The sequence below is a fragment of the Rousettus aegyptiacus genome, unplaced genomic scaffold (assembly GCF_014176215.1).
Source record: "Rousettus aegyptiacus isolate mRouAeg1 unplaced genomic scaffold, mRouAeg1.p scaffold_m13_p_13, whole genome shotgun sequence".
Classification (NCBI taxonomy): Eukaryota; Metazoa; Chordata; class Mammalia; order Chiroptera; family Pteropodidae; genus Rousettus; species Rousettus aegyptiacus.
Window position 1 is genome coordinate 27,511,499 of NW_023416288.1, and position 16,042 is coordinate 27,527,540.

At 38.6% G+C, this 16,042-nt stretch overlaps 2 protein-coding genes across 12 annotated transcripts in view; one reads left to right on the forward strand and one right to left on the reverse strand.

Annotated features, from left to right (window-relative positions):
* CRPPA (CDP-L-ribitol pyrophosphorylase A) overlaps positions 1-9,220 on the reverse strand; it is a 218,738-nt gene extending 209,518 nt beyond the window's left edge. The window contains exon 1 of the mRNA XM_016139451.2: positions 8,874-9,220. Within this exon, the coding sequence (XP_015994937.2) occupies positions 8,874-9,130 (257 nt within the window). The 5' untranslated portion in view covers positions 9,131-9,220. The remainder of the gene's footprint in view (positions 1-8,873) is intronic.
* Positions 8,383-16,042, forward strand: part of LRRC72 (leucine rich repeat containing 72) — a 116,477-nt gene continuing 108,817 nt past the window's right edge. For 3 of the 11 annotated variants that reach the window (XR_004953900.1, XR_004953901.1, XR_004953904.1), the window contains exon 1: positions 11,467-11,571. Coding sequence is in view for 5 of the 11 variants with exons in the window: in XM_016139453.2 (XP_015994939.1) it covers positions 11,438-11,571 (134 nt within the window). In the remaining 6 variants the exon portion in view is untranslated. Of the gene's footprint in view, positions 8,786-9,881; positions 11,572-15,568; positions 15,705-16,042 lie in introns of those variants that run through there. The other 8 variants (XM_016139456.2, XM_016139455.2, XM_016139454.2 and 5 more) reach the window with 8 other exon arrangements.

A 16,042-nucleotide genomic window follows, 5' to 3' on the forward strand; every position in this document is an offset into this window, starting at 1 on the left:
GACATACATTGAGTGGTGACTGTATTAAAGAGGTCTGGTGGCCTTCTCTCGAATACCAGCGCTAACTGACAGTAGATTCCACATTCCCCAGACCGTAGCCCAGACCAGGAAAACTCCATCTGGCCCATGATATCAACTCTGAATAAAGGTCACTTTAAAAGTTAATGGCATTCTTAGCCTATGAGATCCTATATGTTCATGCTAAACAGTTAAAAGTCTTAAATACATTTTTAAAGAGACGGAAGGGGGGTCATAATATTACTAAATAGTAAAATTAACTCTCTGCTTTATTAAAAAATTGAAAAACAACATTGGGTTGCTTTACTTGATAATTATCAATCTCTTACCTTCTGTTATTGAACAAAGCCTCCCTATAACTCAAACCCGACTATAGCCTTTGGCTATAACAATACTACATTGATGAACAAAACCAAGAGCTACTTTATAAGCACACTGTCTTTTCACTTTAAGTCCATTCCTTTAACAAATATTTATTGAACACCAAATTAATGCTCGGTATTAAATATACAATGGAAATAGTCATTGCCTTCACAGAGCTCAAAGATCAAACAAATAAGAACACCAATAAACAATTGCAAGCTGTGATCAAATGCTGTAAAGATGTCCAGGCTCCAGGACTGCACGCAATAGAATATTTGACTGGCAGAGAAAAGTCTAAGATGACGCTAAGGAAGCTGTGTTTGCTGCACGATCCAAGCGGTGAGTGGCAGAAAAATAGGAAAAGAGGTTCGGAGGGAGGGAGACTGGGCTGATATAAACAAAGACCACGACAAGGTCCTAATGGGCTGGAAGGATATGGAGTTTTGTGAGCAAGGAAGAGAGAAGCCCATGGAAAAGGCTGGAAGCCCAGGCAAGCACTGGGCTAAATCAGGCTATGAGTTTAAGTCTTTAATTCTAAAAACAATAGGAAGCCATAGAAAAACTTTATGAAGGAGAGGTCATTTACACTAAAAAAAAAAATTAAGAATACTCACTTCCACCAATATTTTAGATACTGTTCTATGACATGATGATACAGAATAAAAAAAAAAACCCAAACATGTACATCTCCTAATTCCCAAAACCTGTGAATATGTAACTTTACATGCCCAAGGAACCTTGCAGATGTGATTAAGATCTCAAGATGGAGAGATGATCCTGGACTCTCTGGGTGGGTCCAATGAAATCACAAGAGTCCTTATAAATGAGAGAGAGAAGCGGTCGAGCCAAAGGAGGAATGTGATAACAGAAGCAGCAGTCACAGTGACACATAACCACAAGTTCAGGAACACGGGTGACCTTATAGAATCTAAAGATGCCAAGTAAACGGATTGTCCCTAGAGCCTCTGGAGGAACACAGCACTGCCAATGCCTTTATCTTAGCCCAATGGGACTGATCTTGGACTTCTGACCTCCAGAAGTGTAAGATAATAAATATATGTTGCTTTAAGGCACTCAATTCATGGAAATTTTTATAGCAGCAATAGGAAAGTAACTTAACAGCATAAATTTTACTCTGGCTGCAAGGTCAAGAATAGAAAGGGGAGAGAGAGAAAGGATGCAGACAGACCAAGTAGGAGGCTGCTGCCAACGTCTCTGCAAGACAGTGATGGAGCTTCTCAATCGGATTTAAGAGGTAAATTATAAGTAATCTACATTAGTCAGTAAGACTGGCAAAATAAGTCAATTATCACATAACGTAAATAATAGCTAATATCAATAAGCACTGTATCTTAAGCATTAGCGATATTCTAACTCATGTAATCCTCACAATATACTGTCTCTCATAATATGGAAAACAAATCAGAAAAATATCTGATATAGATACATTATGCCTTATTCTCCTATGCTACCATCTTATGCCAAAAAATACATGAAAAAAAATGTTTTTACCATTTTTCATCAAGACAATACAACATTCCATCCTCTAGAATGTAAGCTACTTCTCCCTGTACCACTTGGTCTCTTGTATGCCCCTCTTACTCCACAGACCACATTCTCTCTCACCCCTACATTTTGCTTGTGCTATTTCCTTTGCCTTTCAACACTATCCTCCATCCCTATCCCTCTGCTGTCCCCACCCACTCCAGGCTGGGTCCTACTCTTTCTTCAATTCAGGTATGGCCTCCCTCAGGAAGCTTTACCTGTCATTCAGGGTGAGGCATCCCTGCTCTTGGCTTCCACGTAAGACTCTTATCGCTACAGTCTTATCAAGCATCATGCTGTATTCTGTTTCATTTTCCAGCCCCGTGGGTAGGCTATTAATTCATAGAAAGCAAAGACGACAACATCACAGGACTTAGCACCTACTAAACTTTCAATGATATTAATAGAAATCGCAGCTAAGACACATGGATTGGTTGCTAGGTGGCATCACCATGTAGAGCATTTGCCTGCAGTATCACAACACTAACATCAGCTTTATGAAAGTAGTCACTATTATAATCTCCATTTTACAGAGAACACAGAGGCAGTGACCCACTTTTGCTTGACACAGAGCAGTCATTCAAATATCTGTTCAATGAGTTAATGAACTGATGAATAAACTCCTAAAGGTAAATCCCAATTTTACTGGAATGCCTTAAAATAATTATAATTACCTATGTTCCATCAAACAAAAAGCAGTCAAAATAGATATAAATAATTATAAACAGATAAGTGTATGGCTTTAGAGTATTTCACACAATTGTATGAAGCTCCAAATAGAAAAGTGCTTTAAAGCGGTTTCTCAAATTGCAGATTTCAGTACCAATGACTGTGTTATAAAATCAGTTTAGTAAGTTTAGGTTAGTATTTTCAGGTAAATAATATAGAAGTTAATAGAAAAACTAGAATGCATAGCAAATAGTAAAGATAGGTTGTTTTCATAAAATGCAAATGTGTGTGTTAATATACATAAATATGTGTTTGTCATTGAGTCATGATACAAAGTGTAATTCTTATAACAGGTCGCAATAAAAAAAAAGTATGAAAAACACCATTTTAGGCCATTCTTAAGAGAAAATGGGCTTATTTGTGCTCTTTTGTTCAGCAACTATGCATATACTCAGTACTTTTAAGCCTTTATAAGTATTACTTGTATTTCAGAGGGTTTATTCACATTCTTTTCTAGTTATAGAATTAAAAGTCTTTTACAGTATTAAAATTTAATAATGTAGAATCATGAAACCGAGAAAGACCTTAAGTACCTCACACAGTGCCTACTGAACAAATATTAGCTGAATAAATGGATCTGGCTGACCTCCTTAGCTAAGGGCAAGTCCACACTGAACCCCCTGTAGCCGGATTTTATCAAGTTCTCCTGAGTATTTCCTTCCTGGCACATTCCACAGGCAAATACAAATCTAACCTCAAGCTCCATTACACCTATGGACGTTTTGAGGAAGAAATATAATAGCTCAGATGTTATTTTCTCCAAGAATAACATAAATGTTTACAGGAGTACTCTGCTCAGATAGATCAGTTGAAAACAGGAGATTTAAACAAATGTTTTTAAGAAGCAGATGGAAAATTAGGCCCCATTAACACCTCTAAAGTGCTCTCACTGAGGCTGCAAAGTTTGGCCCCAAGGGACAGTGGCAACTGCAGCTCACTGACATGACAGTCTTTATGGAAAATCGGCTTCTAACATACTTTGGCCCAAATTTGTGAATTTCAATTTCTCTATATCCACCATGATATTTTAGCAGCAAAATACTGAATTTGTGTAGAAAGGCTAGCTCTTGATTGCCTTCGCAACATCAAATCTCCTTACTATGGCCCACCAAGGCTTTCAGTTGTCGAGCCCCGCCTACCCGTCCTGGTTTTATCTCTTGTACTGAAGCTGTGCCATGGGCCATTGGGAACTTCACACAAATCTTGAATCATCTGATCTGTACAAAACATAGTCCTATTGTACAAAATATGGGCCTATTCCTTCTCTTGACTTAGACTTGACACTTTCATTAATGAAGCACTAAGACAAGTTTTTTAGAGTTAAATTCATATATCTGAGCAATCAATCAATTAAAAGCATCCTAAATGCTTTTCTACTTTTGAATCCATGATTTAATTAATCACTAAAACCTGTCAGTTCCTGTCTTCTAAATATTTCTCCTGTCTTCCCTACTCTATCGTTACTTTCAGCTTAATTCTAGCAATCCACATTGCTCATTCGGATTAACAATTATGAATTTCTATTTTATCCTGTTCAAACAGAATTAGCAGTGGTTTTCAGAAATATAGGGCAGAACAAGTTTTTAAAGTACATAAAAAAGAAAAAATGAAAGACAAGGATAAAACAGAATATCATATAATCTATAAATTAATGAAAGACATACTACGGAATCTTATACACTTACTAAAAATGGACTTCCATTGATTTTCCAAGTAATAAGACAAGAAAGCAACCCAATCTCAATCACAAAATCCAGAGTTTTCATAACACATATAATGGACAACACAGATTTTTTTTCAAATTTATCTGGAGTTATCAGACTGAAGAAGGCTAACTCACTTTAACCAAATTAAAAAGGAACTGAAACATAAACTAGAAAGCCAACAGTTTAATATACAATGATATACATTACTAGCACAAGGTCTGGAATGCTTTTTATCAGGGGGATGGCACACTTTTTCCATATAAAAGATTTGTATGGGAAGCCAATTATAAAAAGGTTGTCGATGAGCATGAAATCATATCAAGGAACAAGTTATTTTAAGCAGTGTCCTCCACCTAGCAGAACTGGAGAAACCTCAGGAGCCACTGGGGAGGCTGTGCCAGACCTTGTTCAAATCTATTGTCAGAGGAATTGCCACCCCCACCCAGCCCACCACCACCCTTACCCCTCCCCCCACCAAGAATCTGAATAAGCACTGCCAACATTTGCATTTCTACCTTACTGTTGTCATGGTTATCATTTTAATCTATTTAGCTATTCCAGGTTGTCTAACTCTCCTTAATGACACTTTCTTTCCTTAGATATCTGAAACCGGAAATTAGATTACTGGCAGGAATTTTTACTTCCAAATTTTGATCTGATAATATATTTTTTAAACATTAAAATTTAGATGTTTGAGTGGGTCAATTGTGAGCGGGTTTTACAATTTCACTGTCAGAGCTTTATGCCCCTGCTAATAATACCACTTTCACATGATTTCTTAAAGCAGCATTTCCTTTTATATATTCAGGTCACAAAGAAATAGTTATGTGAAAAATGAATACCCTTGATCTGTTTTTTGTTAATAAAATAAGAAAAATCAAAGGTCTCCAAATTACATAATCTGTGGTTCAATAATTTATATTGCAATTCCTTCTAAAAGGCCAAAATGAAACTTTAGAACTCCTAGAAACTTTAGTCAACTTTTAAAAGCCCTTGTTCCCAGTACAACCTAGAAATCAGTTATATTTGATTCTTTTAATTTTATACCCATAATGCACAGATCTGAACTACAAGAATACAGTACATATATGAATATTTATAAACATGCACACCTTACTTATACATGTCTATAGAAACGTACACATATGGCTAACTGTAATAAATATATCTCCACACAGCTGATTTTGACAAGACTTTGAGCCTCCATTGTCCGGATAGAGTCTTTAGCCAACACATCTCAAATTTGTGAGGAGTTAGAATTTCTTTTGAATCTCATTTAATCTGACAAACAGTTATCTAAGAAATGAAAACGGCACGTAAGTAGAACTTGGCTAAACTAAAAAATGTGGTAGTTTTCCAATTTTGCCAGCAGGAAAACACAAAACAAACACAATCTGAAGTCCCAGTCAATTCACAAGATAGATTTTATTTCGATATCTCAGTGCCTCCTTCAATTTATCAATTATAAACGGACAGGTGCTTTATATGTAACATGTTGTTTGAAAAAGAAAAAAAAAATGAAAATTCAAAGTGCAGTCTGGCCCTTAATTCCTCTTTTGCCATGGGGCCTTTTCAGCCAGCCATTGGCTGTGCTGCTTCTGACCCAGAGAATAAACCACCAGGGGTCTGATAAATCTGAGAGCCTCCCTGTTCCTTTTGAAGGTTTCAACCAGTTATACTTCCAGCTCTGTCTACCCCACCTCCAGAACTAACTACCCCGTACCTAAGATTCCCGAACCTAAGGTCCTATGCTCAATCAACTTGCTTCTCACAACTGTTCTGAGGGTTTCTGTTTCCACTTTCCTGAGCCTGTTAAATCTGATTGGTTAGCACTCCTCTCTCTCCTATCTTTGTTCCAGAGTTTTGTTGATATCTTTTACCTGCTCTACCTCCTCTTGTATTCATTTTTCCTTGTGTGGCTATACATTTTTAGTCCCTTTAGGTGGATAAATGAAGGAGTGGAAATAAACACACATTTAAATGGCATTGTTCAAAAGCAAGAATGGTCATTTTTCTTTACATTTCGCTATCCCAATTCAGAAACTTGGGGCCAAACTTCAGGAGGACGCTTCTTCTCTCTCCTAAGCCCTAACTAGTTCATTGTATATTGGTTCAAAATTCCAAAAGATAAATCAACCGAGAAGAGTTATATCAATAAGTATCTTTAATTTCTTAGTGAAGATAAAACTAAGGAATAAAGATTACTCAAAACAACTTCTCAATCCTCTATAAATGAGAAGACAAAAGGTTGAGCAAAGGAAATCCGACCTATGAAAGCCCAACAAAATAAGCTTTGAAGTCGAATTCTGGATATCGCACATTCATAGCTCTTAAAGGGCAAGGAAAGCTGACCACCTCTTAATATAACCCGGATGACTGACAGTGGTGACATCCGATTACATCTTTTCTTATTTGAGACACTGAAAGCTGTGCTTTAAGAAGTAGCAAGCACACATAATTTCTCCATAGTGCAAAAATTGAGAATTTTACAAGATGTTATATGCTTCCATTTCCTTTCCTTATTTGAATTTGCATAATTTATCTTTCGGGATGAAATAACCTAGGCCTTTTGGCACCATGCTTTAGGAAAACCATAAGCAGTCTATGGAACCCATCTTCTCCCAAAAGAGAATGATTTTCATTTGGCAAATGGCTCAGAAGCACCCATACACACAACCCTGTAATGTAAGGTTTCCATGGATTTCCTGAGACATACCTCAAATATAATATTCTTCAGGCATTGTAATATGATAAAAATGAACCTTGACATATTTCAAAATGGAGGTTTTGATTAGTTACTATTAGGATTTTACAAGTGCTGTTATCAATTAAGTAAAAATGGAAAACAAGTGTTTTATTTTCCATAAACAAGGCCTTTCCAGAAAATTCTTATACTTTAACAGTGATTTTTTTTTCAGTATCCACCTATCTCAGGCTGCCTCAAAAGATGCAAAACTGCAAATTAATACATAAGTTTTCATAGGAAAGAAAGTTAAACGTAAAAATGACTACACTACCCTACATTTAATTACAAAGATCCTGGTGGCCAAGAGCCACTGTGTTCCATAAGATTCCTGCATAAATGAGCTATGTTGTCACAATGTCTATGACACTAGAATATTATAAGTACACGATTCATACAGTGGTTTCAAGGAGCCCCCTATTAACTACCCAGAGAAATGGAAGACTACAGAAGCAAGAGAAGCAGCATCTGGAACTGTTTCAATGTTTGTATAAGTTTCAGGTATAACCACGGGCCAGATAGAGAAATCAAGAGTGATTTTCCAAATGAAGACATTCATAAAGTAAAATAACCATATGCAAAACAACTTGGGCCCCGTGGCTTCTGGAGTGTGTGAAAGCCCTGGGGGTGGGGGGCTCTTTTCTGGGTAACATGCTATCATTATTTGACTAGAACCTCACTAGCTTCCTTTTCCTTAAGGCCTCCTGCAAAGGCTACGCTAAAGGATGCCATCTATCTTGAAATGCAGGCGATTCACTTCAATCTAAGGTTTAACATACTATCACAGGCCCATGAAGGAAGGCCCGCTAGCTTTAAGAAGTTTAAATACCTCAGCAACAGGTATGTGGACCTTTATAATTCCTGCTTCTGCCCCTCCAGCCTCACCCCACGTTCCATCACATTACCTGGTGTTAAGACAAGATAAAGTCTTTTCATCTCCTTAGCTCCTCACTACAGCTCCCCTAGTCCTCCTCTTCCCTCTCCCTCCTTCATTTCCTCAACTAATCAATTCATTTTCCTAACAAGATAAGGTACGTGTTGGCCTACAGAATCTAGCACCCTTAAATCCGTCTCCAGCATTGAAAGGCTGGGATTAAATTCTGCTCCTCGGTCCACCTTCAGCACCGAGTAATTAGCAGTGTATCTCATATGAAGTGCTTGGTTAATGTTTGTGAATGAAAAGATGAAATGAACGAACAAAGGCCCACGAAACTAGATGTGCAAGTAAAAGTCACAACCCACGTGGATGCGGGGAGTGAGACTGCGCAAGCGCAGAGAGCGCGCGCGAGGGAGCAGCGGGGGAAGGGAGAGAGGACACACGAAAGAAAAAGAATGAAGTGAGAAAAAGTGAGAGCATACGAGAGCGCGTAAGAGAATATGAGAGAGACAGGCAGGGAGAGGAAGCCTCTTAAAACTGCTTCTCCTCATTCGGCCCCACAGGGGCTACAGTTAGAACTGTTCCTTAGTCCCAAGCCGCGAGCTCGGTAGTCCGGCTTCACCACAAGCCGGGCTTCTGCCCACCAGGCGGACGGCTTGGCCACGGAAAGGGCTCCGCGGGGCAGCCCCAGCTCCTGCCCTGCGTCAAAGGGCCAGAGCTGCCCATCTCCGCCGTGCCGCGCCGTGGGAGTCGGGCCCCCATCCGCCGAGAGAGGGAGCGGCGCTAGAGCAGCAGCCGGGGCAGGTGCCCCGGGCCGCCCCGAGCGGGCAGGGCGGAGGGCGGGGAGCGGGGGGCCGGGCGGAACCGCGGGGCGCGCCTGGCGCCGCATTACCTCTCCAGGGCCTGCAGGGTGTAGCTGATGAGCGGCCTCTCCAGGATGGGGCAGAACTGCTTCGGGGTGGGGACGCCCATCCTCTCCCCCCGCCCCCCCGCAGGCAGCACGGCCGCCACGGCCGGTGCGCAGCGCTGGAGCTGGGCCTCGGCCCCGCTCGGCGGAGAGGCCGAGGCCTTCGGGCCCGCGCCGCGCACGCCGCGCGGGAGAGGCCCCGGCTCCGCGGGCCCGGAGCCGCCCGGCTGCCCGGGCTCCATGGCGGCGCGGCCCGCCCCTCTCGCTCCGGCGCCGGGCGGGCTCGCTCGCGGGGTGGAGGGCGGACGACGGCAGGGGTGCAGAGCACGCAGACAGCGCCCACCCGGGCGGAGTGGGCCGGCCTGTTGTGGGTCCCCAGGGAACGCTCCAGCTTCCGATCTTTCCTCGAGGCGCGTCTGCGGCCTCTGCACTGAGCCCAGCGCCCCCGGGAGGGCTGTTTCCCAGCTTGTCGCTTCGCCTCTGGCAGGCCCAGCTAGCGCCGCAGGTGGAAGTGTCAGCCCTCCTCATATACCTCAGGGTCCCCTTAAACTTCGAAGCCGTGAGGTCCAGGACTCCCTCCTCTCCACCTCCCCTTAAAGAAATTTGGAAGAGAATTAAATTCAAGTCACATGATAGGACAGAGAAATGTGCACCTCGATTATCTTTCACTAAGCCCCGGAGGCTCCCTGGTTCCACCTTGGGTAAAGAAAGATGGATGGGCAAATGTTATGAAACATCAATAAGCCAGACTGCTGAGGTTCCCAAATTTGCAAGTTGAAACCTCCCAGGGTAATACAAAAGTACTGACACCTACATGTCCCAACCTCAGATCGGGGTTTAATTGGTCTGGTGTGTGGCCTGAGATTTGGGATGTCTGTAAAGATCCCCAGGTGATTCTAATGAGCAGGTTCATTTTGGAACCACAGAACCAAAGCACTTACACTAATAATTGTTCAATAATGGCACATTATCTCATTTAATCCCCGGGTGACCCCAACTATTATTGTTTCTCTTTTACGGAGGAGGAAACAGGTTTTAATGTTTAAGCAACCCGTGCGTGTAAGATTGCACACCTAATGGCAGAGGTGTCTTAAGATAAGGCACTTGCACAGAAGTAGAGTTGAATTCCGTCCCTGAAGCGTGTCTTGCCCTTATTTAGTGCTGTCCTTGCTGGCAATGTTTACCATGAAAATGCAGTGAAGTGTGTGGAGTGTCAGAGCATGTTGTATTAATGTCCCGGAATGTAAATTCCATAAGAGTAGGGGCCTTTATTTTTTTGGTTTGGGTTGTGTGCTCAGTCCTGGAGTATAACAGAAGCTTAACAAATATTTATTAATTGAACTACTGATTTGATAAATTAATGTGAATTGAAGTATATATAATTAAATATTTGCTATTTCATATTTATCAATCTTCACCCATTAATAGTTAATATAAAGTTCATAAAAGAGGAATCTTAAATACTGAAAATATTATCAGGTTATATATTCCAGTTCAGTATTTTGACCCATTTTTCCCAATTTAGATTAAAGCATATGAAATAAAAATATCAATTTGCTTCTTCTATCTTCTTTTTATTTAATCTTATTATTGCAGGAACTTTCACTTTTGCTAAGTTATTATAACTGACATTTAATTTCATTCTAGTTGATTGTTAGGTCACTGATTCCTAATTCAAAAGTAGCCATCATAATACTTGGCTTTATAGCACCACTACCACACCTGTGTCTGGCCTAGACTATGCACTTGACATCTATTGACTAACCAGATTCATAAAGGAATGAGCCTATCTAGACAAGCAAAAAGGTAAATCAGCTGATTGTTTCTATTAATATTGATCATATAATACCTTTTATCGTAAGGGCCGCAGGTGGAAGTGTCAGCCCTCCTCACATACCTCGGGGTCCCCTTAAACTTAGAAGCTGTGAATAGGCAGTGGAGGTTCAGGACTCCCTCCCCTCTACCTACCATTGAAGAAATTTGGAAGAGGTTTAAATTCAAGTCACACAATGGAACAGAGAAATGTGTGCCTCAATTATCTTTCATTAAGCTCCAGAGGCTTCCTGGTTCCACCTCTGGTAGAGAAAGATAGATGGGCAAATGTTATGAAACATCAATAAGCCAATATTTTTACCCATTTTAATCTAACAGTAGAGTTAAAAGCTAGTGTTCATTTTCTTACTCTTGAAAAACAAAGCATAATAAAGATATAATTATATTAATTGCTGTATAATCATTATATAAATACCATTCAACTTTGACATGTTTTAGCCAAAATCTTATTGATTTATTTTCGTACTTAGAGCAAATATATTAATTTTGCTCTATTCACTCTGAATCTTTAGATCTTACATACTATGTATTTACAGTGTTTAACAGACTGACTTGTATAAAAATAAAGGACTAACTGTTCATTTGTATATCACAGTATGAGAAGCAACAATTTTTTCTGCCTTTTTATATAGATATAATTAGTTCCCTATCGTGCGTATTTGGGGTAAAAGATGTAGTTTCCACGTTACTTCATACCAAGTTATAGCAGCCACATTATGAGAATATCTTCTCTACAACAGGCATTTGAAATGCATGCTGTGAGGAGGATACCTCATTGTCTAGCACTGCTTACCTGGAAGCTTCTGCAGTACAAAGATCCTGGAACCACTAGTGTGAGCCAGCGAAAAAGGTAAGAATATTTGCCAAGTCAGATTCCCAGATCTCTACCTACAATTTGGTGGAAACAGAATAGTAAGAGTCCCTTTCCCCCACTCCCCTTTTTAAATTTAGATTAGCAGGAGAAAATATTTGTGAAACTAGCGTCTTGAGCTTAGTAACTCTTGGTTACTTTTTATAAGTACTCATGGGTTTTGTTGATTCTGTCTTTTTCCACCTCTGTCTTGTGTCTCTCCTTGTTACATGTCCTAGGAACTTAGTCTTAATGACCGGTGAGAATATTTTCTGTCTGGCCTTCACCTTCCAGTGGGTGCACTTCCTGGGGTGCGCTGTGCTTTCTGTCCAGCCACGCCAAGCTCTCAAGAGAGTTTTCTATGTCTAGCCATTCCTGCCCAGGCATGGTAAAAACAGGATCCTGTATTTACCTTTCTTCTTTTCTGCCAGTTGGAGGATGCACATGCTTCTGGCAGGCAGCAGATTGAGCAGACTGCGGATGTGAGTTTAGGGAATCAGAATGGGGGCAAAACACATGATTCCCCATGCTTTGGAATAGCTGTTTCTTATTCTGGGAGTTAACTTGTATCTTGTGAGAGTTGCATCCTCTAGCATTCTCCTTTGGGAATGCCTCTTGTATGTATACATTCTTATTGATTTGAGTCACTGTTAAGATCCTACTAGTCAAGGCCAGACAGTAGAGCCTTTGAATTGGACAAACTTCTAAACTGAAAAGAAAGAAAATATTTTTTTAGAGAGCTCACATATTGTCATTAACAGCTAGTTGCTAAGATAACATTAATAAGATGGAAGGACAGAAATTAGAATGAAAATCAAAGTCCACTCACACCCTTTCCTGTTTGCCTTCAGACATTTGCAGATATTATAAAAAATCAGGACATTGGAAATACAATTGTCCTATTCTTAAGAAAATAAAAGAAAAAGGGAAAATGGCAAATCTTTTTGAACACAACCTAAAAATTTTATGCCTAGAAGTTTGGCTTGGTAACTTTCAAGTTGGAAACTCCAAAATATGGCCAGACAACAGTGTGAGCTAAACTCAATTTATAGTTGGGTCCTACCAATATGCTGCCAGCCCTCAAGTAAATTACAACTTAAAATTACAATGTCAATTATGAGCAGCATTCCAAATTGGTGAGGTATTTAAAAGTGCACTTAAAACCAAGGGCTTCCAAATCAAATATACAGAATAATATACCTATATTTAATCGGTATGCAAGGCTTCAAAAGAAATTCTAAAATAGCTTCATTGAAGGATTTGTTGCAAAAGACTAATGCAAAGTGAAAGAGATAAAAGGTACCTAAAAATAAAGAACTATAAGACTGACATTACCCCTTATAGGGGATTGTCGTCTAATATCATTTATTCCCTGGTCTAAGAAACATAATTAGAGAACTTCTTAAACCCCAGGAGGATCCTCAAAAATCTTTTGTAAATAGGTTACCTCCTGAGCCCAGTGAGAAAGGGAAATAAAATTTCATATTGTCTCCTCCTTCCCAAATCCAAGCAATCGGTTATTGATTCTTTCTCTCCTAGGGATAGCTGTTGTCGGTGTCCTAAGGGTTTGGCTTGGCTTTCTACCTACCTGGGACATGCAAGCTGTCAGTTCTTTCTTTCGGCTATCATAAGGAATGATTCTGGAAGTTAATAACTTTTTCACCCTTTTGAGTTCATTTGAGTCCATGATACTATTTAATACTGCCAGAAATATTTACTGTTGTCCTGGCTGAAACCTGACAGGTATTTGAAAGGATTTAATAACTCTATGATAAAAACAATTTGGCCAAATTGGAAGCTGGATTTCAGAGACTGATAGGAACTTAAGGTGAGGAGGGGTGCCTCCTCCTAAGCTAAAATGAAACTATGTACCCAGAGGGAAAGGAGCAAATTAGTGGTGATATAGTTGGACAGGTAGATCAACTTATGATGTCACTTAAGTTATAACCGATTCTTTAGGAAATTGAGAGCATGTGTTCTTATCTTACAAATCTTGGCGAAAGCAGAAATGCAGTGTAGAAGTAGTTCAAAGCTATCCTCAATTACTAAGACTGAAGAAAAAAATAGGAAATGAGAGATTTTTTGAAAGCACAAATTGTTGTTCTGGTTCCAAGCCTGCCTTCTCTTCACAATATTAACAAGAAAAAAGCTTTAGCCATCTGAGTAGATAAACTTAACTTATTACCTGTCTCATGGCTAAAATTTTTCAATGAAGGGTAGGAGGTCTCTGTTTACATCTGTCTGTATGTTTACATGTTGATGTGTTTTTTGTTTTTGTTTTTTTTAATCTCTGGATGGTATTGTTAATTTGTAAAAGAGCTCCATTTAATTGGCTTAAACGAATACTTATATTTAAAAAACTCAAAAACATAGTAGAAACTAACCAAATGCTTTTCAGGTTCACATAGTCTGGAGAAATATTTGGTGTCAGCTAAGTAAGTTTGTTGGTTTAATTAAAACAGGCATGTCTTCACAGAGTTTTTATCATCAAGTATAATACTTCTGTTTTATCTAGGCTTATAAGTCAGATGAGTTTATGTTACCTCTGTTGCAAAATTTGTCAGCAAGTCAAATAACTCGGTATGATGAAATTGTCACAGGTAATCTAAGCATAATTGTTCAGAACAAGTGAATTAAATAGATGTAAACAGAAAAATAGTTTTTTTAAGGTGAATTCTTTGGTAATAATTATATTTTATGTATACTTAAAAATGATTTCCTAAATCTCTTTGGTAACTTGAAACTTTTAAAGTTTTGCTATATTCAATTAAATGATAGAAATTCATTCCCTATTTAGATCATTTCCAAATAAAATAAAATAATGAAATATTAATTACTGAACATAGGTTTATCTACATTTGGCTTCTTATTACTTTGGCTTCCTATTACAGAGAAACTAAAACTATTCGAATTTGTTAGTAAACAAGCCTTTTGCCTCATTGAAAGACTATTCTGTGAAACACAAATATTTCTAAAAATTATAGAATATTTATAATTTATTAATCTCAAGAATACTGGTATAACGGACAATTCACAATTGCTTACTTCTTAGTTTTCACTAGAAATTAAGGTTTCTAAGAGTTAAAAATTCCAATTAATATGGGAGGAAATAATATGTTTTCAGTAATAGAAGGTATAAGGTATAGAAACACATGTTGAGCTAATTAAAAGAAAATGCTTCTAAAATTAGTTGCTTATTTCTGAATGGGTAAGAGAATAAGAGACAAACAGAAAGGAACAAGGAAAGTCACAGAAGGTTTGTGAAAAGAAATCTTGAGAAAGAAATTTTATGTGTGATCAAGCTGGATAAGATTGAATGCATTTGTTAGAAGGGTTTTTAAAAAAATAATAATAATAAGTGTTAGTATTAATAGTGTATATTCTTACTATTCTTTCACCTGCTAAAAGGACAAAGTTTTCTTGTACTATTGGTCTGCTCCTGATAACTGTGAAAACTTTTCTGCCAAGAAAGCAAAGATTCTGTGTTTTATCAAAACAGTTTTCTGTGCTTTGTGTCATTTTAATCAGGTCTTTGATTGCTTAGGAAACCTAAATTTTCCCAATCGTAAGAGCTAATCTTCTGTACTTAAAATGTCCTTGCTGACTTTCATGCAGAGGCAGCAGCAGCAAAACCTACAGATATGTGACCTGACATTACAAAAGGACAGCTGTGATTAAGTTAAAGCTCTTGAGATAGGGAGAGTACTCTGTATTACCCAGGTGGATCCAGTGTAATCCCAATGGTCCTTAGAAGAGGGAGGTACAAATTGGAGAAAGAAATGTAAGGATAGAAGCAGGGGTCTGGGTGATACAGGGCTATGAGCCAAGGAATTCAGGAAGCTTCTAGAAGCTGAGTAAGGCAAAAGAAACAGATTTTCACTTAGAAATTCCAGAACATAGTCCTCGAACCCATTTTCAGACTTCTGACATCCAGAATACTGAGATAATAAACATGTACTGTTTTAAGCCACTAAATTTATTGTAATTTTGACAATAGGAAACTAATACAGCTTCATGCTCAGGAAGAGCTTCAAATTTACATGTTGAGTGTGATCTCTAAATGAAGTTGTCCATTGTTAGAACTTCACTGTGTGACTAAAGAGAGAAAACACCGTTCATTAAATGTAAGCCCTGTAAGTAGATCCTCAGTGCACCATTATTTTTTTAATAAACCCTTTAATTATCTTGTGAATAATAAAACATATTCTATTGTACTATGAATGTCTACAGCATAGTTTTGTTAAATGTATACTATAATTTTATAACCTCCTTTTGGCATGTCTTTACTTTTTATTGCATGCAGAAGTGCCTATTAAATGGAAGTGGTTTTCATCTTCATATTCAAAAAGCTTAAAACTGCCTTTTCTGTTTGTTTCTGCATGACAGTGTACCTTGGAAGATTTATCTTAGGGATTTTATTATTGTTATTATTATTATTACTATTATTATTATTATAGAATTTTAGATGAAG